Consider the following 27,855-nt stretch of genomic DNA (forward strand, 5'->3'; position numbering starts at 1 on the left):
CCCCTGACCTCGGGTTAACCTCAGCCTGGGACCCAAACCTTTCTCTCTTAGGCTGGGCCCCAGACACGCCGCCGAGCGCTGTCCCTGCACCCCTCATCCTCAGGCCAGGTCTTGGCTTGCCTACAACTAAAGCATTTTCGTTTCCAACCTCTGCCTTTCAGACACCTCTTGGGTTCTGGTGCAAGTTGGTCACTAAGTTAGGACTCAGATCCCAGCTCACTTTCTCTGTCTCCCCAGCCAAAGAATCTCCCCTCTCAGATTTCATTATGCTTTTATTAGTTCCTGGCCCAGAAATCTTCTTGCCCTAGACCCAAAGGCTGAGCCTTTTTGCCCCTTTCCCCACATTCTGGCCTGGTATGTCCTGGCCAGGCTTTGAACAAGCCCAGAATGAGTCCAGCACTTTCCTGAAGAACAGCATTAGGGGTGGCCTGCTTCACTCCCTGGAATATTATTTTCATGCCCCAGCTGACTCCCAACTCCCGTTTTTTTTTTTTTTTTTTTTGCGGGGGTGAGGGGTGGGGGGTGGTTTCCAAGTGTGCACTTGGTGGTCCACCTCATGCGGTGGACCTCTGACCTCTGCTGGGTTTTCCTACCATCCCAGAGGCACCCACCTCCTCTCTTGACCTCTGCCCTCTACCATCCCCCTCGCGACGGCCCCCTCCTCATTACCTGCAAGGACCTCAGTCCCACCCAGATTTTTCAAGGTCTCAGTTTTTATCCCAGTTGAGATCAAAGGTAGTCTCTCCTTAAGGTGAATTCTTATTTCAGTCTCCTTCCCTTTCTTTCCTTTTCTTTTTTTCTTTCTCTCTCTTGTTTTTTGTTTTTTAGGGCCACTCCAGTGGCCTATGGAAGTTCCCGGGCTAGGGATCGAATCGGAGCTGTAGCCACTGGCCTACACCACAGCCACAGCAACACCAGATCTGAGCCATGTCTGCAACCTATACCACAGCTCAGGGCAACACCGGATCCTTAACCCACTGAGCAAGGCCAGGGATCGAACCCACAACCTCATGGTTCCTAGTCGGATTCGTTAACCACTGCGCCACAACGGGAACTCCTCTTTCATTCTTTTTTTTTTTATTATTATTATTATCATTTTTGGCTGCCCTGCCGCATATGGAGTTCCTGGGCCTGGGATGAGATGTGAGCCCCATTTGCAACCCATGCAGTATTGGTCGACTTCAGATCCTTAACCCACTGTGCCAGGCCAGGGATCAAACCTGTACGACCCAGTGCTCCAGAGACGCTGGAGATCCCATTGCACCACAGTGGGAACTCCTCAGTCTCTCTCCATCCCCTTATCTGACTCTCTAAATCCATGCTCCTCCCAACATGGTCCCTGGACCAGCAGCTTCAGCATTAAGCAGGGGCTTGTTAGAAATGCAGAATCTTAGGCCCTGCCCTGACCTGCTAAATCATAACCTACCTTTTTAACACACTTGTAGGGAATTCACATACACATTACATTTGAGAAGCAATGCTCTAGGGAACCCCCCCACCCCAGGCTGTTCTGTGCTTACTGTGCTCCCTTACCAATCTTCAGACCTGCCTCTGGTTCTCTAAATTTCCAGCAGATACCCTACCTCTTCTTTACTGGAGAGATTACAAGCAGAATCCTGCTGTCGTTCTCAGCCGTCTGCATTTTTCGTTCTTTCTCAGTCTTTTCACCCATTCTCTTCTCCCCCTGCTCCCCAGAGAAGCATGTGTGCTCAGGGACATCTTTGCTCAGTCCCATCTTCTGCTCCTCCTGATGTTCCGTCTGATCTGTTGATCTTCCTTCTTTACTCTGCTCAGACCTCCCAACTCTTAAAAGAACCTCACTTTGTCCCCGCTGCCTCCTCCTCCAACTTGTGCCCCTCCTGTTTCTAACCAAGTCCACAGGCGTATTCCACCAAGGCTGACTTTGCCAGCCCCCAGCAAGCCACTCTTGAAGCCCTAGTGGTCTGGGTCCCTTCCAATGTTGCTGCTGTTTGCTCTTCTCTCTGCCTGAGGCCCTCTGACCCCCCCATGCAGCACTGGGCTCTCTGCATCCCCTCCTCCACACCTCTGGGAAGGCCATCCTGATGATCGGAGCACCCCATCTCTCCTCTTAGCTCTCCGTGCACCCAGCCTGCTGTGTCTTGCTCCCATCTCCCTTTCTTCGAGAACTCATGCTTTTCCACCGTCTGAGAGGCCATCTTTGGGGAAATGATGCCCTAGTGTGGGCTTCCATCTGCTTCTGTCCTGAACATCTCCTGGTGAGGACAGGGCTGACCTTGACCCTTGTGGAGGCAGGGAAGCCCTACCTCCAGGGAGCGGTCCTCTCCCAAGTAGCTCTGCCCCTGGGCTGGGGTTGGGGCTGCTTCATCTCCACGTGCCCAAGCCACACTCATGCCCATTGGCCACAAGCCAGCTCTCCTCCTGCCTCCCCTGAGTCTGTCCATGGCACCTCCTTCTGATGTGCAACTACCTGCTGCGCTCGGGGCCCAGAAGTTCATCTCTGATACTTTCCTCGCCCTGCCCACAGCCACGTGTTGGTCAGGTCTTAAGAAATCTCCCTCCATGTGCTTCTCCCTCCCCTAATGGTCACAGTGAAGATCTTTAACAGTGAAGCTTACTTGTTCTCCGCTGGCTTGGAGGAGGGAGCTGCCCCAGTTTGCTGACATCCTCCTTAGCTATCTTCCTGCACTCTAGCTGTCCGCTCCCGTCCATCCTCCTGCCACAGTTTTATTTATTTTTATTTTTATTTTTTTGTCTTTTTGCCATTTCTTGGTCCGCTCCCGCGGCATATGGAGGTTCCCAGGTCAGGGGTCTAATCGGAGCTGTAGCCACCAGCCTACACCACAGCCACGGCAACGCGGGATCTGAGCTGCCTCTGCATCAGCTCACGGCAATGCTGGATCCTTAACACATTGAGCAAGGTCAGGGGTCGAACCTGCAACCTCATGGTTCCTAGTTGGATTCGTTAACCACTGAGCCACAACAGGAACTCCTGCCACAGTTTTAAAAAGCAGGCCATTATCTGCTTAGAAACTTCTAAGTGTCTATCATGGCTTAGTAGACATTTAGGGACTCAGTTTAGGGACATTCCAGGGCCTCGGATGCAAATGTTCTTCCTTCTAACCCCTTGCTGTTGAGTCCCTTGCTTGTCTGACACAGATCTTGCTGTTTCCCGAATGCAGACATGAGTCCCACACTCTCTACACCCGCCCCCCCCCCAGCTTTGATGCCTTCATCTTTGTAACACCTTTCTTCTCTCAGAGGCAATGAGGTCCACATTCTTTTTTGTAATGCCTGAAGGGCTTTGGTGTTGCAACTCTTCATGGTCCTAGAAGACTCTTCCCAAGGTAGATTGGAGGGGTAGGTGCTCAGAATTAACCCCGGGCAGAAAGGGGAGTTGCTCAACACAGGAAAGTGGTACTGAACTAAGGCCAGTCTCAATGGGCTCCTGACTGCTGCAGGCTTCTAGTCTATATTAACCACATGGAGTAGGAAGAAAGCAACAAGGATTGTTTTCAATGCATCCCAAGCCTGCAGCCCCTGGGAAGGGCCTCCCAATTACAGTTGCTGAACCAAGGGACAGGGCCCTGGGTGATGAGGGTACCAACTGGGCCCAGTGGGTGGAAGGCCAGTGGGCAAATTCTGGGTCAGCTTTTAGGGTCAGAGGTAAGTACCTTTGCTTTATTTAAAAAATTTTTAAAAAATATTTATTTATTTATTTTGCCTTTTAGGGCTGCACTCGTGGCATATGGAGGTTCCCAGGCTAGGGATCACATTGGAGCTGCAGCTGCTGGCCTACGCCACAGCCACAGCAACGCAGGATCTGAACTGCATCTTTGACCTACACCACAGTTCATGGCAATGCCGGATCCTTAACCCACTGAGCGAGGCAAGGGATTGAACCCACAACCTCATGGTTCCTAGTTGGATTTGTTTCTGCTGCACCATGATGGGAACTCAAGTATCTTTACTATAGTTTCAGCAAGTCTGTTTCTTGGAACTCTCTCTGAATTTTTATTTTGTATTATTTGTCTTCGTTCCTTTGACAAAGTTCTCCTCTCAAACTGTTGTAGCTTTTCCATGAGAAAGGGCTTTGGGGGCCTGCTTTAGCTATGTTCACAGACAGCTGGGGGTGGGGTGGCGACAGATAGAGGATGTTTTGTCCAAGCCCACAGAGAAAGCCAGTCTTCTCTGGCCCAGGCAGAGGCTCACCCCAGACCACCAACCCAGAGCCTCTGACCTCATCCTTCTCCATCATAGACATTTGTGCTTACACCACAAATAATTTTAAAAAAATCAGCAGAACTCTTGCTCTCTCTCGTCCCCCCACCTCCCTCTCTAAAGAGAGTGCAACACCACAGAAAACAGATCCCAAAGCTGCACATCAGGCAGAAGTGCCCTTGGCCAGATTGTGTGTTGGGCCATAGCGCCCCCTGGAGGCCCCAGAGTGTCAGGTCAACACCTAGATCCACTTTAGGTCAACTTCCCAAATGTGAAATAAAATATAGGAAGAATTGGAGTTCCTTTAGTGGCTCAATGGTAACAAATCTGACTAGTAACCATGAGGTTTCGGGTTCAATCCTTGGCCTCGCTCAGTGGGTTAAGGATCCGGCATCTCCATGAGCTGTGGTGTAGGTTGCAGACCCAGCTTGGATCTGGCATTGCTGCGTCTGTGGCGCAGGCCAGGGGCTAGAACTCTGATTCGCCCCTTAGCCTGGAAACTTCCACATACCGAGAGTGCGGCCCTAAAAGTGCATTAAAAAAGCATGCGCTAAATATTGCTGTTCACACAGTTCCATGAGGAAACAGAAATGGCTAGAGCCATCCCAAAAGGCTTCCTTGTGAGTATTCCCCAGCTCTTTGCCTTCCTCCCTGTTGCCTCCTGAGGTCTCTTCAACTGCTTCAGGAAAACCAAACTACCGATGATATTCGGCCTTAGGATCCAGCCCATTCCCTGCATCTAGGCTGAGTTATTCAATCTTAAATAATAATTCATTTGGAGCCATGATGGTGGACACTTCGTCAGGAGAGTTGTAGTCCTATCTTCAATCTCTGAGCTGAAGCAAAGGCTGTGTGTCCCCTTAATAACAACCAGTTTTTTTTTTTTCTTTTTAGGGCTGCACCCATGGCATATGGAGGTTCCCAGGTTAGGGGTCTAATCAGAGGTACAGCTGCCAGCCTACACCACAGCCGCAGTAATGCAGGATCCGAGCCGCGTCTGAGACCTACACCACAGCTCACGGCAATGCCGGACCCTTAACCCACTGAGCGAGGCTAGGGATCCAACCCACAACCTCAAGATTCCTAGTCAGATTTGTTTCCGCTGTGCCACGATGGGAACTGCTGACAACCAGTCTTAATCCCAATCCCTACTCGGGAAGAGGAAGGGGAACTGTTTCCCTGGTGGAGCAAGATCTGCACCCGGCTGCGCCTTTGTCCATCCTCCAGCTTTCAGAGAATGTCCAGAAACTGCAGCTCTCTCATCTCAAGTTGTAACAGCAACAGCACTGTCCCTGGAGGGCTGCCCCTTAGCTTCCAGCAGGTAGTGGTGGAAAATCTGAAATGACAGCATATATTTATATCTCCCCCCCCTTCCCAACTGTTTAAGCTTCAGTCGGCAGGGAGGAAGGCTAAGAGCTGGGACATCCCCAACCAGGAAGCCTTCTGGGATGGCCCTGGCCATTTTGCTTCTTCATGTTCGTGATGTGAACAGCCATATTTAATGCCTGATTTAAATATACATATATATATTAAAATTAACAGGAAAAAAAGTTCTATTTTGCGGTGACTCTTCCCAGTCACTGAAATCGCCATTCTCATTCTCTGCCCTCTCTGACCTTTGGTCTCTCCTGCTCATCCAGATCCTAGCCTTTCCCCTGCCACTACGCTGCTGACTCCCACAATGACACAGACGACTCATCCAATATTGTGTGTCGAAGTCCTCTCTGCCGGGGTCTCCTCGAGCTCCCTTCGGGACCCACTCCCACAGTCCTAGCTGGGACTTTATAACTGGCATCTGCTCGACCTCCAAACCGGCTGGTGGAGACACCCTCCTCTTCTTCCATCTTACTTGCTTTTTGACTATTTTGAGATCTTTGATCAATTTCTCACCTGTCTACCCATTAGATCTCTTCTGTCTTCGCTTCCTTCCCCAGCCCATTTTGCCAACACCCTCAACTCCCTTGTGCCCTTCTCGGGCAAAACACACCTTTAGATGAACCTAAGTGTTGGCTTTCTCCATGAAACCACACACCATCATGCCATGATAAATTCATGGTCACCATCCCAACAGCCTCCTTGGTATTGCTCATGAATCCCTCTCCATTTCTTTCAGCCCTAGAACTTGAACCAGTCTTACTTACTCCTCCTGCCTGTACCTCATCGCCTCAAACATGCCTGCTCTCCTCACTGTGTCCCAGGGCATCATGGTTACTGTCATCTCCATGGTGTAGTAGCTGCTTTGTCTGGTTCCTTTCTGCTGGCTGGTGCATCCAGTCCCCCGACTGCCTTGCTGTTGGTCATTAACTGCACATAGCTACCCCCTTCTCTGGGAAGGATGTCCTTGGCTAAATGGAGGCTCCAAGAGCTGAAGATGCCTAGAAGTTTAGGGCATGCAGGGCTGAAGCAGAGTTTTTAAGGACTGCTTCAAACTGGGATAACCCCGAGACATCATTCCTGCTCCAGAGCTCCCCAGAACAAGGTGAGGTAGACTCCAGCTGAAGCTACATCTTCTGAGCTCCATCCCCTGCATTCCTTTCAGGAAAGGATTCTATTTGTTTTTGGCTGTATCTCTGGCATGCTGAAGTTCCCAGGCCAGGGACTGAACCTGAGCCACAACAGTGGCAATGCCAGATCTGTAACCAGCCAGGCTACCAGGGAATAGAAGAAAAGCTTTTAAACACATAAAATAAAACAAATAAGATTACGAAGAAAACTCATTATATTGATATATAATAGTAATGCAACTTTGTAATACAGCACTATGCTGGCAGTTTTATTACTACATTAATTAACAAAATTTAGCATTAGGTCAAACAATATCAAAGTAGGGATGAAAGCAAGTGACATTTCAAGATATGTGGCACAACTGAAATGTGGCATGAAATATAGTTTCTATTAGTGACAAAGTCAAGGGCACTACAGGTAGCACTATAATATCACTCTACCTTCATAATGAAAGGAAACACTAAATTTCAATTAGAGGGTAATGAGAATAAAGATGTGATTAAAAAAAAATTCCCTAAATTCATGGTACTGATTTCCATTCACAAATACCCAGAGCTCTGGTTAAGACCCCTGTACTGGAGAACTTATAGGCTTAGGAAACTGACAGTGAATTCATACGAACACTCATACATGCTTCATAACAATTAGATGGAACGAGGTAGTTTAAGCTCCCTAACCTGCCTAAAGTCTGGTTAAGGAAACTTTCCAAGAGTCCTGAATGAACTTCCCTATTCTCAGGTAGTATCAGTGAGAGACGCTTTCATAAGTATTCAAAGTCCAGGAGAGCTCACCAAACTCATGGGAAGAACACAATGGCTGAGACGGTGTCAACTGAAAAAAAAAAAAAAATACAACGTGAGAGTTGTGAGTTAAGTTTCATTCGGGGCAAAATGAGGACTCTAGCCCTGGAGGCAGCCTCTGAGAAACTGCTCTGAAGAGGTAGGGAGGAAGGTCAGTATATACGTGATTTTGGTGAACTGGGAGGGAGGGGGCGTTGGTCCACGCAATCAAGCACATGTTTTTGCAGAAGGTTGCTGCTAGTCTCATGAAGGTTACTGCTAGTCATGAGGAGCGGCTGTTACGAGGAAGGATTTTAGCGCTTTTCTTGAAAAAGAGGAGATGCAAGAATTGGGCTCATAAAATCTTCTCTTGAAAATATCTATCTAAAGACCACCTGTTCTGCTAGATTTTCGTAGAGCATGAAGTGCCTCATTCCCAATCTCCACCCTGAACTCCTTTCAGAGTGTGTTGAAGGACAGCGGTTGCAGCAGCTTGTGATTTAATTCTTGTAGAGGCAGATGGCCAGTGCCGATCTTTAGGTGGCAACAGTGATGGTCACATTTCCTTGGCCTGAATCAACTGGTACCCTTCATTAGCTCCCTTCACCCTTCTGACATCCCATGGTGTTGTATCAATTAGCAGATATTATTGGTCAAGCTGGGCTCAGATCTGCGCAGAATTTAGGGATGGAAATAATGTTGGTCTTGCGCTCATGAAAGTTAATATTTTCTGGGATTAAAATTAGATGATCAGAGATGGGACCAAGATGGTACATTTCCTTTCCCACCCTAAGTTGCCTAAAGTAACAGAAAATACAGGTTTTAAAAAGTCTAAATCTTCCACTTTTTTTCTTTAGAAAGAAGAATATTTGGAAGAGAAAAACGCTGGTGGACAGCAATAGCAGTGTGGGACTTGGGACTAGGGAGTCTATGGCAGCAAGCTGGTGCTGCTCTCTGGTTTTGATTCTGAAGATGGAGGACTATATTACATTAATATTATACACTGATGAATTATATTAGCTATGATAACAGCCTTTATTTACACAGTACGTTTAAGTTTCTTACACGTTTATTATCTAATTTGAATCTTTTCACCCCACAAGTGTAGAGAATGCTCTGCTTAAAGGAATGCAAAAAAGAGGCACAAAGCCTATCTTTGGTCCCCAAGATGAGAACCACACATACTCTCCCTTAGGCTGAGGGAATGCCCTACACTTTTTGGATGGATGAGGTTTACAAAGCGTAGAGGATGAGGTTTACAAAGCTTAGAGAACGTAGTTAATGGTTCTTAAATTTGTGCGTAACATCTGGGAGAGGCAGATGTATTTTCTGGGGCCCCAATCTTGCAATTTGGATTCAGCAAGTCTGGGGTGGAACTCAGAAGTCTGCATTTTTAACAAGTGCCCCTGGTCCACTTGTGTCATCTGTTTTAAGCATGTCATTTGTCAACAGCATGTGATGGGAATTTTAAAAATCACTCTGAAATTCCCTTTTAGTCATACTTACATGCTTGAAGTAATTTCAGTCTCCAATTATAATCCTGCTTAGGGGCGTTCAGGCCCCAGATACCCTATTAGGGAAACAAATGTCAGATCAAAGAACAAGACCAGGGAATTTCCTGTTGTGGCTCAATGGTAAGAACCCAACTAGTATCCACGAGGATGTGGGTTAGATCCTTGGCCTCGCTCAATGGGTTAAGGACCTGGCGTTGCCTCCTGTGCTGTTGGTTGCAGACGTCTCTGGTATCTGGCGTTGCTGTGGCTTAGGTGTAGGCTGGCAGCCGAGGCTCCCACTCCACCCCTAGCCTGTGAACTTGTATATGCGGCGGGTGCGGCCATAAAAAACAAGCAAACAAAAAAAACAACCTCCCCCAAACCCCCCACCGAAACAGAACGAGACCAGGTAGCAACAAACAACCAGCAAACCTGATTAATACAAAGTAACTGAGTAGGCTAGGATACTGAAGCCAGACATACACACCTGCTCCTACCGACCATGTGGTTCATTAACGCCTTTAGCGTCGGACACAGGACTGTTCAGTGAGAACTGGTTAAAAGATTAACAAACGTGAAGACACAAGACATTAAGACAGATTCTTCAGTACTGTTTTTCAACTCGTTATTTAACTTAGGTCCTCCTTTGATAAAAATGAAACCTCATATTTTCCTTTAATGTTTTTTTTTTTTTTTTTTTTTTTTGTCTTTTGTTGTTGTTGTTGTTGTTGTTGCTATTTCTTGGGCCACTCCCGTGGCATATGGAGGTTCCCAGGCTAGGGGTCTAATGGGAGTTGTAGCCACCGGCCTACGCCAGAGCCACAGCAATGCAGGATCCGAGCCGCGTCTGCAACCTACACCACAGCTCACGGCAACGCCGGATCGTTAACCCACTGTGCAAGGGCAGGGACCGAACCCGCAACCTCATGGTTCCTAGTCGGATTCGTTAACCACTGCGCCACGACGGGAGCTCCTAATGTTATTTTTAAGTTTCAACATAAACAGGGTGACCGAAAATAAAGGAAGGAACAAAGCGGTTCTGTGCCGCATCAGCCTCCAGGAGAAGGGGTGCGTAGGAGTACCTAACGCAGGAGGATGAAAAGTAAGCACGAGCTTTGTGTTGGAGGAAATGAGAGAGCCACCCGGCACCCAGGCCGGACCGGAAGTAGAGGCGCAGAGCCGCGCTGGATTCCGGCGTCACCTTCCCGCGACTTCCTGCGGCGAACATGGCGGCCCTCAGCGGCGTCCGCTGGCTGACCCGAGTGAGGACCAGGACACGCCGGGGCGGGTGGGAGGGTGGTGTGTTTGTGGCGGGCTCACTGAAGTATTCCCGCTCTGAGGGTCCCAGACCTGACCTCAAAGGCGTGTGTGTCTGTCGCAGGCGCTGGTCGCCGCCCCGAATCCCGGAGCATGGAGGAGCCTGAGTACCTCGGTCGTGGCGCAAGCCGCCTCCCGGAGCCAGGTAAGCGCAAGTCCTGCTCTGTCTTACCCACGCCCGTGACCCCTCCTCTCCTAGCGTCCCCGCGCCCCGCCACGACCGCTGCCCCCGCTCCAGCTTTAGCCCTGCTGACCCGGTTTGCAGGCCGAGGACGTGAGAGTGGAAGGCGCCTTTCCCGTGACTATGTTGCCAGGAGACGGCGTGGGGCCTGAGCTGATGCACGCTGTCAAGGAGGTTTTCAAGGTGAATGACCCGGGGGAATCCGCCAGCAGGGACCATGGCGTGGGCTGGAAAGGACTTATTCCATTCTGACCCTGCCATTTTTGGCACGTGCCCCTGAAGGCGGCCTCTGTCCCGGTGGAGTTCCAGGAACATCACCTGAGCGAGGTGCAGAATATGGCATCCGAGGAGAAGCTGGAGCAGGTGCTGAGTTCGATGAAGGAGAACAAAGTGGCCATAATTGGTATGTTTGCTCCCTTGCTACCCTGCCCACGTGTTATTTAAAATCAAACAAATAAATGTTCGTTAAATTTCCCTCAGCATTCACTAATCCATTGTCTTCCAGCTCCCACTGATTAGTGGCCATTTGTTCCTTTCATTTGGGAACCCAGGAGTTGAGAAGTCGTGTAGCTGTCTTGCTGTCTATGCAGGAAGGCTCCAAGGGTTTGGAGTCCGTCATGGGGCTACATCATGAGTCATCAAATCTTGTTATTGTGGTTCTAGAATGGCTTTCTAACTGCCTCTTTTCTTTTAATTTTCCTTCTGCTTCCCTACTGTAATTGCCTCATTAGATTTTTTAGCTTTCAGTTCTGTCTCTACAGTTCATCCTCTACATCTCTTCTCTTGGGACCAGCGTGACTTTGCCAGGCCCAGCCTGGTATAGGAAAGTAAGTTCTTTATGAACTGATCTTTCCTGGCTTCATTTCTATAACACTTATTCTGTGCTTTGGTTACACTAGACTATGTTCGTTTCCACATACATGTACTGTCTTGACTTACGCTTCCTTCTGCCCACAATGTTCTCCTTTTGGGGCCACCTGTCAGACGTTTCCTCACTGACTGTATTCATTTGCTAGGGCTGCTGTAAACAAATGACCACAAACCCGTCAGCTTAAAATAACGGAAATTTATTCTTTCACAGTTCTGGAGGCTAGAATTCCAAGATTAAGGTGTTGTTGGATCTCCCTCTGAAGGCTTGGGGAGAATCCTTCTTTGCCTCTTCCAACTGCTGGTGGCTCCTGGCAGCTGCTGGCATTCCTTGGGGTTTCTTGGCTTGTAGATGGATCACTTCAATCTCTGCCTCTCTCTTCAAATGGTTTTCTCCACTATGTGTTTGTGTATCTGTTCCTCCTCCTTTTCTTGTATAAGGACTTGTCAGTGGATTTAGGACCTACCCTCATCCAGTATGATATCATCTTAAGATCCTTAACTGGACACAGTTTTCCCAATAAGGTCACTTATCCAGGTTCTGGGGGTTAGGACACGGACACATCATTTTGAGGGTCACTATTCAACCTAGTACACTCACTCAACCTAAAGTCTGGCTGGAGTGCCAGCTGTTCTGTGATACTTCCTGATGTTACCAGAGAGAATTTCTTCTTTCTGCTCCTATGCATGTTTTTAATACCTCTCCCATGGTATTTATCGTGTCTTCTTGCTTGCTTTTTTTTTTGGCTGCACTCGCAGCATGTGGAAGTTCCCGCAACAGGGATTGAACCTGTCCCACAGCAGTGACCCAGGCCACTTCTGTGACAACACTGGATCTTTAACCTGTGCGGCAGAGAAATGCCTGTCATCATGTCTTTCATGTGAACTGTCTTTCCCAATGCATTGTTTGCCCCTTGAGGACAGAAGTTTGTGTTGTGTTTTTTGGTTGATTTCCCTAGTGCCTGACACATGGTTAATACTCAGTAGGTGTTAGTTGAAAAGATGCCAAATCGGTAAGACACAGAAACATATGGATCCCCTAGCATTGTTTCTCAGCTTATTAAAGCCAGGTTCTTTTTTACCAAAGAAGATTGTCTGTGTCCTTTTAGGTCATTTTAAAGTTTCAACATAAATCTGGTGACCAAAAAGGAAACAGTGGATATAATGTTTCTAGTTTTAACAATGTTTATTCTCCTTTGCCCCTTGTCCCTTATTTGGGAGTGGGAGATGGGAGTCTGGTTGCATTATGTCACTGGGGACTGAACACCAATATAGGTTCTCTTGGGCTTGGTTTGTGTCTGACACTCCCCTCACCAACTTTGTTTATGCAGGAAAGATCCACACTCCGATGGAGTATAAGGGGGAACTAGCCTCCTACGATATGCGGCTGAGGTAGGTGGTGGTGGGGCCATGGGTCAGAGGGGTACTGGGGCACAAGGCACAGTCCTCATGGCTCTGTCCCACCTCCAGGCGTAAGTTGGACTTGTTTGCCAATGTCGTCCATGTGAAGTCTCTTCCTGGGTACATGACTCGACACAACAATCTAGATTTGGTGATCATTCGAGAGCAGACAGAAGGGGAGTACAGCTCTCTGGAACACGAGGTGAGGCCCTAGAGATTGGGGAGGGCAGGGTTGAAGGCAGGAGAGAGGCATAGCTCCTTCTGCCCTTCTTTCCAGTGTCACTCAGCTACTGCTCTCTTCTTACCCAGAGTGCGAGGGGCGTGATCGAGTGCTTGAAGATTGTCACTCGAACCAAATCTCAGCGGATTGCAAAGTTCGCCTTTGACTATGCCACTAAGAAGGGGCGGAGCAAGGTCACAGCTGTCCACAAGGCCAATATAATGTGAGGGACATGACCGCATGGGATAAGTTCTGGGGAAGGCAGCCCCCTGCACTGTCTTGGCTGAATCTTTTCCCTTTCGCCCGTGGACAGGAAACTGGGGGATGGGTTGTTCCTGCAGTGCTGCGAGGAAGTTGCTGAACTGTACCCCAAGATCAAGTTTGAGACAATGATCATAGACAACTGCTGCATGCAGGTGAGGCCCTCGCTCTGGCTCCATTCTTGGTGTTGAGCAGAGCAGGGAGTGGGATTTACTTCTCTTCTTCATGCCCACATTTTGCTCCCAGCTGGTGCAGAATCCTTACCAATTTGATGTGCTGGTGATGCCCAATCTCTACGGGAACATTATTGACAATCTGGCTGCCGGCCTGGTCGGGGGAGCTGGTGTGGTTCCTGGTGAGAGCTACAGCGCCGAGTATGCAGTGTTTGAGATGGTGAGTGAGGTCCGCTCCTCCCTCAGCCCTCTCTGTGTACCCTTCTTACCTCAGGTCCCCCACTTAGCTCTCCGGCAACGTGTCCTCCTCCTAAGAAACCCTGGCCTGCTTCTGTTCCCCCAACCCTTGCATCTTCTCAGGGTCCCCAGCCTGATCACTCGTCCTTGACCTCAGCCCCTGCAGAATGTCTGCTCCCAGTGACTTTGGTCTGCCCCTCTCTTCACAGGGCGCCCGGCATCCATTTGCCCAGGCAGTGGGCAGAAATATAGCCAACCCCACAGCCATGCTGCTGTCAGCTTCCAACATGCTACGGCATCTCAAGTAGGTCACGGCAGGTGGGAGACGGCTGATGTTGTCATGGGGAGCCCAGGGGGGGACATCAGGGATGCCGTGGCGGAGATCTCAGTTTCTTTCTGTTCACGTTGACAGTCTCGAGTATCACTCCAACATGATTGCAGATGCTGTGAAGAAGGTGATCAAAGTGGGCAAGGTGAGTTTAGGAAGGCTGTGGGGTTTAGGGCCTCAGCACTACTTTCTGGGGAACCTGAGCTGGAGCCTTCTTTCCCTCCAGGTCCCCAGAACCCTTGCTCTGTTCTCTGCTCCTCAGGGCTGTTCATTTCCCTTCTCTTGGTTTCATCCTCTTGATTTCCTTTGCCTCCTAGTGCTTATCTGCTATTCCCTCTTTCCTGCTCCACCCATGGGCTGGCTCTGTAATTGACCATCGAAATGCAGAACTCTTCAGCTTTCTGTCTGGGGAGATGGAGAGCAGAGGGAGGTAGTTGGCAGGAAGAGGCACCAGTGTCACTTCCTCCACACCTGGAAGTCCATCCGATCTGCCATTCCCCCGCTCCCACCTGGTCTCCTTTATTTCCTCCGAGGCATCCTTTTCCTCTCATCTGCATCCCATCTCACTCGTGCTCAAGCTTCCCACCCTGCCCAGGCTGCAGCAGAGCCTGAATCGTTGCTCTGGGACTCTAGACAGGAGTGGCCGCCTCCCTGCCTCACATCCTTTTCCTGGCCTCCGTCACTTCTCTTTGGATTCCATTTCCATTTGCATCATACTGCCCTGCCTCCGCCTTCATGGGCTCTCTTCTCTTCCTCCCCACGGCTCTTGCTGGTGGTGGCTGTAGGTGCGGACTCGAGACATGGGCGGCTACAGTACCACAACCGACTTCATCAAGTCTGTCATCGGCCACCTGCACCCCCATGGGGGCTAGAGCCCTTTATTCCCTCCAACCTCACAAGGACCATACACATCCCTTCAGTGCAGTGGACCAGAGAAGAGCGCTCAGCCTCTAGACCATAATCACCTTCTGGGCAGAGCTTAGGTTGTCTGGGGCTGGCTTCCTTAGGGAACTATTAGGTGGTGGGGGGCTAGGGGTAGGGCCCAGACCACAGGGATGATGACGATTCTCCCCCACAGGTTCGAACTTCTGACATGGGTGGCTATGCCACCTGCCAGGACTTCACTGAGGCTGTCATTGGTGCTCTGTCCCACCCATAGGTCCCACCCACACCCATGTAAGGTGTCCATCAAATAAAAACATGGTATGTGAACCGGTGAATTTGTCTGTAGTTTTATTGGGATATAGGACGGGTTGGGAAGTATCTCTGGGTGTTACGCCCCGCCAGGGAAATGTCCGTTACGAAATGTCCATTTCTAAGTCTCCTGGGATAGCTTTTGGAGCTTTTTCTTTTTCTTGGAGCCACTGCTCTTGCTGACAGCAGCTTCTTCAGGTCCACTGCTGAGTGGCTCCTCCTTAGGAGATAATTTCCTCTTTTTCTTGGGGATTTTCTTGTTTCCCGACTCTTCAGGGTCACTAACTGGAGAGGACAAAGATTTCTTCCTCTTGGGAAGACTTCCACTGCCAGCTCTCTCCTCAAGATCACTACTAACCAACTCCTCCTTGGAAAAAGCTTTCTTTTTCTTGGGTTTGGAGAAGGAGACAGGTGGGTCTTCCATTCCATTCTCCTGCGGCACCTCCTGGAGCTTCTGCTTTTTCTTCTTTTTCTTGGGTCTTTCACTTGTCTCCTGATGGGGGAAACAGGCATGAACCAGTGTATGAACATAAGGAATATACCCCGTCAGAATTCCAGCTGTTAAGTAGTCAGGGTGGAAAGGCTGGTGAAAATGGTGTTAAATAAAATATCCCAGTGTTTCTGAGATGATTTTTAATGTATGTATGGTGACAACACTGGAAATCCACATCGAAGTTTCCCCCACCCACCTCACCTCCCACTTAGAAATGGGGAGAACACAGAATAAATTAATCTAAGCCCATCAAGGAAATTTATAGAAAACTTCACCAGGCTGGTCGAAATAGAATCATGATGCCAAGTTCCAGAGGCGACCACAAGAAATGCTGGCAAATGGCACTGTTAACAATCCCAGGAGAATGGTTCCAACCTAGTCCACTGGGGACCTCCCAGCCCCCGTCCCCGCTAGGAAATGCTACCATCTCCAGACAAGTCTGGGAACCTGCAGGGCAGGAATTTATACTTCTGCTGGGGACTCCTGGGAGGCAGCCGAGGACAGAACACACTCGCCCAGGGAACGGGTGTTGCTACAACCAGCTGCCTGGGCTCTTGAGCAGTTCTCTCAGCACCTGTCTCCTTCCTACAGAATTAAGAGGTAGTTTTAGAGATTTCAGGTCCTTATTTCAGTCCAAATGCCTGGACTCTCCAGACCCTGAAGTGGCATGTCTGGTATCCTACAACTTAGATGTCACCTAGGACTAGGGGCTGACTGCCCACTGACCTCACACTCCTCCGGAGTACTACTGCTGTTTTCTGAAGATGCCAGGGCAACTGCAGCCAACCGCTTCTTTTCCTTCTTCAAGCGTTTCTTCTCCTGTTTTTCCAGCTTCCTAGTAATCTCTGCAGCAGCTTCCTCTGCCTGGCCAAAGAAAGTGCTGAAAAGGCTTGCAGACCCCTGGTTTCCCAGGCCTCTCTTGGCTTTATTGGATCAGGCTCATTAAATCAGTTTTTTTGCCTCCACTCTACAAGGTCAGGCTCAGACAGTTCATCATTTCCAACAGCGAGCTAATGGTTCTCCCCCACCCAAGCCCAAACTGACCTGAACCATTGCCTCCTTCATGACCTCCAGATTCTTTCGTGGAATCTCTCCAGTCTCATAGAAGGACAGCCGCTCCTCAACTTGTTCTCGAAGCTTCTCTCCAAATACACTGGTGGGCACCTCTGGGCGTGCATTTGTTTAAATAAACAAACCCATCAGTCCCTAAAGGGACACACACTACTCCCCACCCCCTATATTCCCTCTACCCTCAGCTTCACTCAGACCCAAAGTATCAACACTCACTAGGTGAACTGCTGTTGACGAAAAATATTGCCATCATTGTAGAAGCCGTTAAGGTAGTCAGCCTCCCCTCCCACCCAACTGCCAACCCCCTCCCCATACCAGAGAAGCAATCAATTCGTGAGGCAATACTGCATTTGTTTGCCAGGTATCGGGAGATGCGGCCTTTGTTCTTGGCAGCTGCTCGGCCAATGAAGGTAGAATGGAATATGAGTCCATATTTTGGGGTGTTACCCCTAGTCTTCAGGGCTCTGGGAGAAGAATGTTGAGTGGAGAGTTTGAAGATTAGAAACTACAACCAAGGTGGTGCCTTCCTTCCCCACTGCCCCCAGTTTCCAGAGTGAGCTTTGGTTGGGGTTGGGTCTCTACCCCATTTCATGCCAACCCATCGCTCCCAGAGGCAGAGGAAAGGCATCCAATGTCGCTGACCTGGAAACTTGGTCCCTTTGCTGGGCCCAAGGAATCACTCAGACACCAGGACTGGCCATCACCCCCGTAGCAGAGGACTGTATAGGTCAGGGAGCCCTGGTCAGCCATCACTGTGATCCCCGAACAAGCAGTGGGCACCAGAAGTGGCACCTGAGTGTAGGCAGGTGCCCTCACTGGTACCTGAACAGGGCCTTTTCGGCCCCAAGGATCTGCACTGTGGACGCTGGATACTTGGCCAGATTGGTGAGACTGCCAGCATGAGCAATGAGACGTGCACCTACCTGGAGAAGAATTTAAGAATTAGAGGCTGGAACTGCCAACCTACCAACTGCATAATCCTGCTTCATCTCCTCCCCGTCAAGTTCAACTGGGAAAGATACGACGGGTCAGGAAATACAACCGTACAAATAGGCATCGTAATTCCTCCAGCCCCCATTTTTTCTTCCCCGTGACGCACCGCTTCCCCAATTAGGGCTGACAGGCTGGGGGCTACTTGGCTCATCTTGGACCGCAGGTAAGTGTGTAGGCTTTGGCGGTACTCTGACAAAGACACCACACGACTGGAGAAGCTCTCGATGTTTATCAAGTCAATGGCAGATATGTCCATGCCTAAAGGACATCAAGTGTGAGTGCAGGAGCCAAACAGCCAGAGACCCATACCTGATTTTAGTTTTGGGCACTGCACTGACCCATGGAGGACCGAGAGGCATCCAGAATAGCCTTAGCCTTGGCCCCATCCATTGTCAGCTCCTCCAGCTTCTCCAACTTTTCTTCGTTCAGCTCCCTTCGGTTTCCAATGAACTGAGCAAGGCGGCAGTATGTAGCGTTATCATTAATGATCTTCACGAGCTCGGGAAAGTGATACCCATACCATTCCCTGCAAAGAGCCACAATCACTCCCTGGCCCAGCTGCTGAGTCCCAAATAAAACCATGGCCCCAGCCCTCTCCACATCTACTCTTTGCCAAGAGGAAAAGTCACATCCAAAACCTTGTTCCGTGTCCCCCCATTCACAATACAGACCAAGCAAAGGGCCTGGGCTGAGGTGTATATGGGGTGAGTTGCTCTGCCTCCTCTTTCTATACAGTCAGTGTAAGAACACAGCCTGTGGTAAGCACTGGGAGGCCCAGCTCTACCCCACATGTACCCACAGGAGCCAGTCTCGATTTCAGGATTCAAAATGAGCCAAACCACAGACCCAACACCTCATTTTGCAAGGGTCACCCCTACACTTTACCTGACACGCATCGAGAAGGTATTGATGTCCTTATCCAGCTGGTCCAGGAGGCTAATGGACTGGATAATCATATTGTCCACCCGGTTCACATTGAACTTAACTTTGGCACGAGAATAGCTGTGTCCCAGCCCCAGTTGGGCTTTACAGGCAGACAGATCAGTGAGACCTTTCACCAGGTTGTGGAAGTGCAGTCGAACTCCTGGAGGAGGGCAAGACTGTGAGCAAGGAGGGGCTCTAAGCTAGCTCCCGCATCCGTGGGCACCACCCAAACAGGGCTTCTCAGAAGCGCCCTTAAAGCACCTTAATAAAAAAGTTCCCACACCCCCTTTAAGATTTCATTAATAGATGGTCTCACCTCGAAGGACCTCAGCTATCACACCTCCAGTCTGGCAGTTGTACCCCAACTCCTCTTGTATAGCAGCACCTATCTTGGGGTCCCCAACCCCCAAGAGTACTTTCTTCTTTTTAGATGGCAGGTGAGTCTCCAGGAACAGGCGGAGATCCTCATGGACAACACCTCAGGGCAAAGAACAGAGCTCCCACTAACATGCTGAAGGACGCATAAAGGGATCCTATCCCCTCAACTGCCTATTGAGTGACACAGTGATCTTACAATGGTCTTGCAGAACATGCTAGGATGGTGTGCCAGGACCCCCGCTGCTCCAGGCTTTGCTCAGACACATGGAGACATCAATGATCATACTCAGGGGATTGACAGATTCAAGTCATCACTGCAAAGCCTGCATCAAACATGGGAGGACTCAGGCGAAATAACGTAAATGAGAAATATGGAGCACAATGTAAGCATTCAGAAACTGAACTGCCTTCTGAGACCAAACCTCCCTTGGTCAAAACTGCCCTTTCCAATTAAGCACCAGTCCCTCATCTCCACCAGATTTAAGAGTTTATCACCACAGTGCCACATGCGATAAAGCCTATGTCCTCGACTGCGCTAACCACCTTTTTTGGCTGTTCTGCTGTTGCACGGTGTGCTTTAAGAGGATAACGGTAGCAGAAACCATATCTCGGCTTCTCTCTCCCAAAATACTTAGTGGCCAACTCACCTTCAGACACAGCGTTGGCATTTTCCAAGGCAACCTGAGACGAGGAAAAGGGAGAAAAGGCCACGAGACGAACTATGTTGTGGAACTTGCCCAAGTTCAGCACGCACTCCTCCACCTGGGGGGAGAAAGCATGAATGGTTTCTTTCCCTCCCTCTTGCCTCTAGGGCGCAGTAAAGCAGCAGCTTTCAGACCCGAACGCGCATTAAGGATCTAATAAACCGATCATGGGCCCTAAATGCCGATTCCACTTTATTGGTATGGGATGGAGTCCAGGAAGCTACTTTCAAATGTTTCTAACGCGATTCTAATCGTGAAAGCAAGTAAGGACCCCTGGTCTGGAGCTGTCTGGCCCAGAGCACCCTCCACAACTCGCGGCCGGCCACGTGGGAGCGCGCGGTGCATGCTGGGCCGCGCGCGGCCCACGGGGATGCGGCGCAGCCGGCGAGCCCACTGCGTTCACCCACCTGCGGCAGCAGCAGGCTGATCTCTTCCACCTCCTTCAGCGCCAGCAGTGCGTAGCCGACCGCGTGCTCGAACAGCACGTGCAGCAGCACCTGGAAAGCAAGCCGGGACACAAGCTATCAGCACCAGCCCCGCGTTCACCCGGTTCTTCTTCCGAGGCAGGCGCCGACCCCGGTGCCGGCTCCGGCCCGAACCCAGGCCCAAACCACGGCCTCCGGCCTGCCCGCACGCCACAACCACTCCTCACCATGGCGCTCGCTCCTGGCCCAGCTCGCAATGCGGCGAGCGGGCTCTGGCGCGCGGAACCGGGCTCCGGAGGCCACGCCCCCGAGCCATCAGCCAATCAGAGGTCTGGGACGATACCATTGCAGGCCTCCAGAGGGGTCCAGCGGGATGGTATGGCCCGCAAGGCGGGGGCGGGGCTCGCGAGCGCGGGCGAGCCGGCTTTTTCCGGCCTCTGCTGCGGCGCGGTTGTCGGGCACGCGCGGGTCGCTCTAGGCCTTGCAGGCTACCAAACGGTTTGGAAAGACGCATTTCTGGCTAACTGTGCCATCCCGCATGTGTTCATCACAGAAGTTACCGGCAGCAGAGCTCGGCGGAATCCGGGCAGGAGGCCTTGTGCGGGCCGCGGCGACCCTTCCCAGCCGAAACTGTTGCGGAGCCCGCTCTCCATAGGGCTGGGAACTTAGGCACCGAGGCCTAGTCCCAAGACCCACACCCCCAGGACCCCTTTGTCCCCGTCCGCCGCTAGGCAACGACTCTCTCCGGAGCCTCGGGTCAGTGAGCTCTTCGCTCTTTACCGAGATGGAAGCGGGGCCTGGGGCGCGCTGGCCCGGACCCTGACGCAACGTGATTCTTCCTGGCTGGCTTCGTGCTTTTAAGTTATATTTTATTTATCTTTTAAAATGAGGGCGGCAGGCTATGAAGTAGGAAAGAAAGATGACCCTACCCCCTGCTCTTCCTAGTTCGGTTTCTCGCTCTCTGCTTCGGGTGAACCCTACTCTTTTTGCGGGGCCACGTGTTGCTCGCCGAGGTGAACGACCCTAAATTCTTATTAAGACCCGGCCCCCAGTGAACTGCAGCTGCTTCCGTGTCCTTGGGGCACTAGGCCGACTCTTTTGAAATTACTTTTGCTTTAATAATTAATGTTCGAGTTATAAATCCGAAGCCTGGTTATTTCGAAATAGTATATATGCTGGTAAATTAAAAAAAATCATTTTAAGGGGCTTTTTAAAAACAAATTCCCATAACTAGAGCGTATTTATAAATTTATTTTCTTCTTAAGCAGTTATTTGACAAAATCCAAGTACTGAGCTCATTCTTAAAACCTAAAATATTAAAATTTTACGTTTGGTTGGTAAGTCTTAAAATCTTATGGTCTTATGGGATATATTGCTTACAAATATGCTTAAATCTTGTTACACGTATCTGCTTAAAGTTAGGAATCTGAAGCAGTTACCCAATATCATGTTTTAAAATGAAATTGCAAAATTAATGTATTATATCGGTATGGTAAGTTCTCTTAAGCGTTATAAATAGCAAATTAAATAGAAGTTTCTGAAGTGTGATGGAAAATATCAATGATATGACTGATTTACTTCGTTACTCCTATATTTAATCCTAAATATTTCTAGGATTACTGGTACTTATTTTCTAAAGTAGGGGTTTCAAAGTTGGAATCTATTAAGAAATTGCAGAATTTAGACATTCTTAGCTTTTTTTTTTTTTTTTTTTTGCCATTTCTTGGGCCGATCCCGCGGCATATGGAGGTTCCCAGGCTAGGGATTGAATCAGAGCTGCAGCCGCAGGCCTACACCAGAGCCACAGCAACGTGGGATCCGAGCCGCGTCTGCGACCTATACCACAGCCCACGGCAACCCCGGATCGTTAACCCACTGAGCAAGGGCAGGGATCGAACCCGCAACCTCATGGTTCCTAGTCGGATTTCATTAACCACTGCGCCACGACGGGAACTCCCATTCTTAGCATTTAAAAAAAAAAAAAAAAAAAAGAGCATTAATATGTGAAACTTTTGTTTTAGTTAAACATACATATGCATATGAATAAATATATACACGTACACACAAGTATATGTAGCATATATATGTTACATAAATGCACATTTCTGTAGATTAAATACAAGAAGTCTGAGTGTCACTGAGCTGAAAATTAACCACAGTCATACTTTGGGTGGATTTGAGTCCTCTGATCATAAAGGAGTTGTGCTAAAGCAGTTTGCTAACTTAAAGAGGTGGCTGAAGAAAAGTGTGCTTCCACTAGTGAGATAGAAACGCTTGTGATTAGGTGGGGACATGATGTAAACACTAGAAATACTTCTTAGGCTTCCTTCCTCTCTTTACTAAACTATCTCCACGGAGACTTCATAATCCTGACCTCTGTGGGCATCTCTGCAGCATGTGATGTCAAAGACCCTGTCTTTTCCTTTGGGCTAATTGTTAGGTTCACCGAACTTGGGAAATGATTCTTTTTTTATTTTTTATTTTTTGCCTTTTCTAGGGCCACACCTGCAGCACGTGGAGGTTCCTAGGCTAGGGGTCTAATCGGAGCTGTAGCCGCTGGCCTATGCCACAGCCACAGCAACGCCAGATCCGAGCCATGTCTTTGACCTACACCACAGCTCATGGCAACACCAGATCCTTAACCCACTGAGCGAGGCCAGGGAAGGAACCCGCAATGTCATGGTTCCTAGTTGGCTTGTTAACCACTGAGCCATGATGGGAACTCCGGGAAATGATTCTTAAGCAGCAGTAAAAATGAATCAGGGTCAGCAACTTAACAATGTAACCTCAAGTCAATCAGTCAGCCTTCCTGAACTTTCATTTCTTTGGCAGAATGAAGATAGAGGATTCCCTCATTCCTTCAATAAACATTTTACTGAACATCTGTAGGCCAGGTGTGACACAGGTGTGGTACCTGGCGTGTAGTAGGAACTCAACAAATGTTGGTGGACTTGTTCTTTTGTCCTCTTTATCAATAAATAGGGCAACAACACTTCATTTTACCCATTCTCAGTTGAGTCCCAGTTCTCCCATCACTTCCCATAGAATCTACTAAAGCCCCATTTTAAAAATATGCCCAGCTGCTCTGATTCATTTCTATCACTTTAGCCATTAACTTGCACGTGTAGACCAGGCATCTCTGAGCAGTTTAGTTTTACATGGTGAAACAGTTAAAAATACATTCCATTTTTTCAACTTCCAGTAGCAGTAGATGGACAGTTTACTGATTAAATGTTGTTGGAACCTGGAAAGCATGTTCAGTGTATAAACCTGCCAATTACTAGTATCTCAGTTGTTCTTGTTTGAAGAGTGTTGCTAAAAATCTTCCAGATTTCCCCTCCCCAAGTCTTTTTCAAAATGGCACAGGGGTTTAGGGAGCCCTCTCATAGCCTAGTTGCAGGGGAGAGGGGGATGTCCTTTCCTTGTGCTCGGGTTCCAGTGCTGTGTCTTGGGACCCCCTCAATTCCTGCTGTAAAATGGCTGTTTTGGACTTGCACCTGGGCCTGTGCACTCACTCTGTTCTCAGAGACACGCTGATCTCAGCCAGATGCTTGAAATCCCTGAGCTCTGGGTCTCCTTACTTCAGGCCTCTACTGGTTCCAAGCCATGTGGCACTTTTGTGTTTCCAGACTGAGGCAGGCATGGTCTTTGGGGTCACCTACCTGCCGCAGATAGGCTGAGAGGACCAGGCTCATTACCAGAGGGACTTTTATCCTAACCCTTCCCTCGTGAACGCTCTATTTAGCTTTCCTGTGCTGTATTGACCATTGCATTGGGCTAAATGTGGTACTTCTAGAGCAAGGGTCAGCAAACTATGATCCTGGGACCAAATCTGACCTATGGCTTGTTTTTGTAGAGCCCAAGAGCTAAGAATGATTTTCACTTTTTTTTTTTTTTCCTGTCTTTTTAGGACCACACTCATGGCATATGGAGGATCCCAGGCTAGGGCTTGAATTGGAGCTGTAGCTGCCCGCCTACACCACAGCCACAGCAACCCACCGAGCCAAGCCAGGGATTGAACCTGCATCCTCATGGTTACTGGTCAGATTGGTTACCACTGAGCCACGACAGGAACTCTCTGATTTTCACATTTTTAAAGGGTTATTAAAAAAAAAAAGCAGTGGAGATTATATGTAGCCCACAAAGTCTAAAATATTTATCATCTGACCATTTATTCAAAAGGATTGCCAATTCCTTGTTCTTGATGTATGTTTGCTTCATCTGTGCTATGTTCGGGGAGCATGGCAGAAATTAACAGATATATTTGTAGAAATTTAAAAGACACGCAATAACTCATTAGCGAATTAGGCATGGCTTAAGAGTATTAGTGAACTCGAAGATCTAACCAAATAATTGATCCAGGATTCAACAGAGAGAGATAAGGAAGTGAAAGATGAGGAGGCATAGAAGGTGGAATGAGAAAGTCTAGCTTCTCTTCTGCCCAGAGAGCAGGAAGGATGAAAAGGAGTGTATTAGGGTTCCCCAGAGAGGCAGAAGCAATTGGATATAGATATAGATAAGAGGGAGATTTCTTATAGGAATTGGCTTTCATGGTTATGGAGGCCGAGAGGTTCCTCAATCTGCCATCTGTGAGCTTGACCACCAGGAAAACTGATGGTGTACTTCACTTTGAGCCTGAAGGCCTGAGAATGGGGGTGGGGGCCGCTGCTCTGGTAGGTCCAGTTCTGATGCTGAAAGCCTGATGTCCACGGGGAGGAGGAAATGGATGTGCCAGCTCAAGCAGAGACAGAACTAATCTGCCCTCCTTCATGTCTTTGTCCTACTCTGGTGCTCAGTGGATGGGATGGTGACCTCCCACCTTCGGGAGGGCCACCTGCTCTACTCAGTTCACCAGTTCAAATGCTCATCTCTTCCACCCTCGCAGACACACCCAGGTAGAGTGTTTCACCAGCTATGGGGCATTCCTCAGCCAGTCAAGAAACAACAGAAAATTAACCCTCACCAGCAAGAACAATATTTGAAGAGCTAGATGCAGTGGGTGCAGTTTCTGCAGACAGAACTGATGAAAAGCATGGATCTAAAGGTGCAGGAATGCGTATCAAGCAGGACATATCTATAAAAAATACACACTTGCTCCCGTTGTGATAAATCAGCAAAACACTGAGAACAAAGAGAAGATCTTGAAAGCATATTTTAAATTATCAGTTCAAATTTATAATGGTCATAGGTTATTCAGGATTTCAACTTTCTTGGACCAATGTAGTCTTCCGGGAATTTATTCATTTTATCTGTGCTCTCACGCTTTTTGCTATAGATTTGAATTTGAGAAATTTTTGTTTTCTGTAGCATCTGTAGTTGTGACTTTTTTTTATCCTTAATATTTATTTTTACCTTCTTTCTGCTCACTGATCTTGTCAGAAAATTTTTTAATCTTTCTTGTTCAAACAATGAACTTTTGATTTTGTTGATTCTATGGTATATATATATTTTTTTAAATTAGTTTTTGCTTTTACATTTACTATTTTCTTCTGCTTGTTTGGCTTTATTTTGCTGTTCTCTGTTTCATTTCCCAGAACAAGGATTGAACCCAGGCCACAGTAGTGAAAGCACTGAGTCCTAACCACTAGGCCACCAGAGAACTCCCTCTGTTTTATTTCTTAGTATAGATGTTGGCTCATTGCTTTAAACTGTTCTTCTTAAAGTACAGTTCCCTGTAAGTACTTCTTTACTATATTTTGCACATTTTGGCATGTGATACTTTCATTATAATTCAATTCCATATGCATTCTAGCTTCCCTTATGATTGCCTCTGTGACCCACACGTTATGTAAATGCGTGTTGAAGGCTGAAGCCTCCTTGCTTTCATTGCTGCTTTCTAAGCATTATTTGCTTTCTCTTTGAAAACCGCCCGCCACCCATCCCTGCCTGGTAGCCTCTGATTTTGCACTGGGAAGGACATGACTTACTTTTTGGATGAGGAGGCAAGGATGGTGTTGATCAAAACAATACACAGCCACAAGCCGTTGAGCGTCCTCACTGCAGACAACTGCCCTGACTGTATTGTTTCAGCTTCTGTCAACTTCAACCTAGTTCTTCAAGTGCATGTGTGGCCTTGAGAGCCAGCCGCATTTTATGTGTATTAGGCCCAGGGGACTCATTTTAATCTGCGGACGCCTCACAGACAGGAAGATTGGAGTGATGGGGCTGGGGAGAGGAGTGAGCAGAGAAGTGAGGCCAAAGCTCATTCGTCCATCTTCTTAGAACCCAAACTAAGCAATGCAATTCAGCTGGTCTTTGGGGGGCCCCTGAGAACATAAGTTTTGAGCTGGTGGGCCACTTGGAGACTGAATGATCGAACATCTTTTGCGGATGAGGAATCAGCTATAACTCAGTATTCAAGAAACTACAGAATCACTCAATTTTTCCATTCATTTAACAAAAAAAGGAAAAAAATTTTTAAGTTTTTGCGTGCTTATTGCATGCCAGGTATCTTTTTAGGTACTGGAGTACAGCAGTAAACAAAACCAAGTCCCTGCCATCATGGAGTTTACCTAGGAAGGGAGAGACAGAAAGTCAAGTAAATATGTAGTACATCAGGCATTCCCGTCGTGGTGCAGTGGAAACGAATCCAACCAGTATCCATGAGGACGCAGGTTTGATCCCTGGCCTTGCTCAGTGTGTTAAGGATCCAACGTTGCCGAGAGCTGTGGTGTAGTTCGCAGATGCGGCTCGGGTCTCGTGTGGCTGTGGCTGTGGTGTAGGCTGGCAGCTGTAGCCTGGGACCCCCAGCCTGGGACCCCCAGCCTGGGAACCCCCATATGTCTTGCACTAAAAAAAAAAGTAGTGCATTAGATGTTGGTACGTGTACATGTTAAGGGACATTGCATTGTTTTATACAGGCCCTCAGTGAAGAGGTGACTTTTTTTTTTTTTTTTGGCTGCACCCACAGCATGTGGAAGTTCCTGGGCTAGGGATCGAACCTGCACCACAGCAGCAACCCAAGCCACTGCAGTGACAATGCCGGATTCTTAATCCGCTGCACCCCAGAACTCCAAGAGCTGACAGTTTGAGTAGAGATCTTCAGTGGGTAAGTCATGCAGAGATCTGGGAGGATAATAAAAGCAGTGGTAACGCTAACCCATGACCTCTTACTTCAGAGACTCTAGCAGTCAAGGGCTAAAATGTGCCAGTGTGGGAGACTGGCCAGGGTTCCTGAGGATGAGTTCAGGGCCGGAAGGGGATTTAGGTATTGACAGAAGGTGTAGGTCATTTAGAGCTGGAGGGTGGAAAGAGAGTGGAAGCCAGTGCCAAAAAGAAGTACTGCTAGAGGTGTAAGGTTCATCCTCGTCAGCCATTGGACAAAAGACTAAAGGATCGGAGTTCCCGTCGTGGCGCAGTGGTTAATGAATCCGACTAGGAACCATGAGGTTTCGGGTTTGGTCCCTGCCCTTGCTCAGTGGGTTAAGGATCCGGCGTTGCCGTGAGCTGTGGTGTAGGTTGCAGAGGCGGCTCGGATCCCGCGTGGCTCTGGCATAGCCTGGTGGCTACAGCTCCAATTCGACCCCTAGCCTGGGAACCTCCATATGCCTCGGGAGCGGCCCAAGAAATAGCTAAAAAGACAAAAAAAAAAAAAAAAAAGACAAAAAAAAAAAAGACTAAAGGATCTAGCGTGTAAGATCTGGAATGTAAGCAGACTTGAGTGAAGGCCAGATTGAGCGTGTGGGTCTGATGCGACTCTTACTCTCTGTAC

General features: G+C 48.7%; 2 protein-coding genes, 2 long non-coding RNA genes and 5 other non-coding genes across 11 annotated transcripts in view; 2 read left to right on the forward strand and 7 right to left on the reverse strand.

Annotated features, from left to right (window-relative positions):
- LOC146395233 (uncharacterized) overlaps positions 1–25,453 on the forward strand; it is a 301,554-nt gene extending 276,101 nt beyond the window's left edge. Inside the window, exon 2 of the long non-coding RNA XR_014832115.1 lies at positions 22,665–25,453. This is a non-coding gene — a long non-coding RNA (uncharacterized LOC146395233). The remainder of the gene's footprint in view (positions 1–22,664) is intronic.
- Positions 6,902–10,144, reverse strand: LOC102158952 (uncharacterized). 2 transcript variants are annotated; one of them, XR_002339868.2, is made up of 4 exons: positions 10,060–10,144; positions 9,465–9,530; positions 8,991–9,054; positions 6,902–7,536 (listed from the first exon to the last, which is right to left on the reverse strand). It is a non-coding gene; the product is annotated as an uncharacterized LOC102158952 (long non-coding RNA). The 2 variants fall into 2 exon arrangements; XR_308705.4 differs by lacking the exon at positions 10,060–10,144 and having other exon boundaries at positions 7,396–7,536; positions 9,465–9,604.
- On the forward strand, positions 10,187–15,182 carry IDH3B (isocitrate dehydrogenase (NAD(+)) 3 non-catalytic subunit beta). Of its 2 annotated transcripts, none has more exons than XM_021077332.2 (12): positions 10,187–10,239; positions 10,359–10,439; positions 10,560–10,658; positions 10,758–10,878; positions 12,674–12,734; positions 12,813–12,945; positions 13,053–13,186; positions 13,277–13,379; positions 13,471–13,617; positions 13,844–13,938; positions 14,047–14,107; positions 15,041–15,182. In XM_021077332.2, the coding sequence occupies exons 1-12, from the start codon at positions 10,204–10,206 to the stop codon at positions 15,119–15,121; spliced, it is 1,152 nt and encodes a 383-aa protein (XP_020932991.2). In that variant the 5' UTR covers positions 10,187–10,203; the 3' UTR covers positions 15,122–15,182.
- NOP56 (NOP56 ribonucleoprotein) lies at positions 15,171–20,402 on the reverse strand. The gene is given in 12 exon segments (NM_001244305.1): positions 15,171–15,649; positions 16,376–16,513; positions 16,694–16,815; positions 17,036–17,184; positions 17,543–17,643; positions 17,820–17,971; positions 18,052–18,239; positions 18,599–18,797; positions 18,954–19,115; positions 19,663–19,777; positions 20,127–20,216; positions 20,372–20,402. Coding segments are annotated over 12 exon segments (1,791 nt in total). The 5' UTR covers positions 20,375–20,402; the 3' UTR covers positions 15,171–15,277.
- On the reverse strand, positions 16,580–16,651 carry LOC146395235 (small nucleolar RNA SNORD57). Its single transcript, XR_014833004.1, has one exon. It is a non-coding gene; the product is annotated as a small nucleolar RNA SNORD57 (small nucleolar RNA).
- LOC146395236 (small nucleolar RNA SNORD56) lies at positions 16,908–16,978 on the reverse strand. Its single transcript, XR_014833006.1, has one exon. It is a non-coding gene; the product is annotated as a small nucleolar RNA SNORD56 (small nucleolar RNA).
- Positions 17,395–17,480, reverse strand: LOC146395237 (small nucleolar RNA SNORD86). The gene has a single exon (XR_014833007.1). It is a non-coding gene; the product is annotated as a small nucleolar RNA SNORD86 (small nucleolar RNA).
- Positions 18,358–18,488, reverse strand: LOC146395238 (small nucleolar RNA SNORA51). Its single transcript, XR_014833009.1, has one exon. It is a non-coding gene; the product is annotated as a small nucleolar RNA SNORA51 (small nucleolar RNA).
- On the reverse strand, positions 19,268–19,335 carry LOC146395239 (small nucleolar RNA SNORD110). Its single transcript, XR_014833013.1, has one exon. It is a non-coding gene; the product is annotated as a small nucleolar RNA SNORD110 (small nucleolar RNA).
- Positions 25,454–27,855: the final 2,402 nt, after the last annotated feature.

The sequence above is a fragment of the Sus scrofa genome, chromosome 17 (assembly GCF_054392235.1).
Source record: "Sus scrofa isolate SSC_HxYL_T2T_F1_AM1 chromosome 17, Sscrofa_HxYL_maternal_Yorkshire_Landrace_v2.0, whole genome shotgun sequence".
In the NCBI taxonomy this organism is placed as follows: Eukaryota; Metazoa; Chordata; class Mammalia; order Artiodactyla; family Suidae; genus Sus; species Sus scrofa.

Bases quoted from the DNA above. Each gene is read 5' to 3' on its own strand.
- IDH3B (XM_021077332.2), top strand. From the start codon at position 10,204: ATGGCGGCCCTCAGCGGCGTCCGCTGGCTGACCCGA. The intron at 10,240-10,358 runs GTGAGGACCAGG...TGTCTGTCGCAG, and splicing joins GCGTCCGCTGGCTGACCCGA to GCGCTGGTCGCCGCCCCGAA. The intron at 10,659-10,757 runs GTGAATGACCCG...GTGCCCCTGAAG, and splicing joins CTGTCAAGGAGGTTTTCAAG to GCGGCCTCTGTCCCGGTGGA.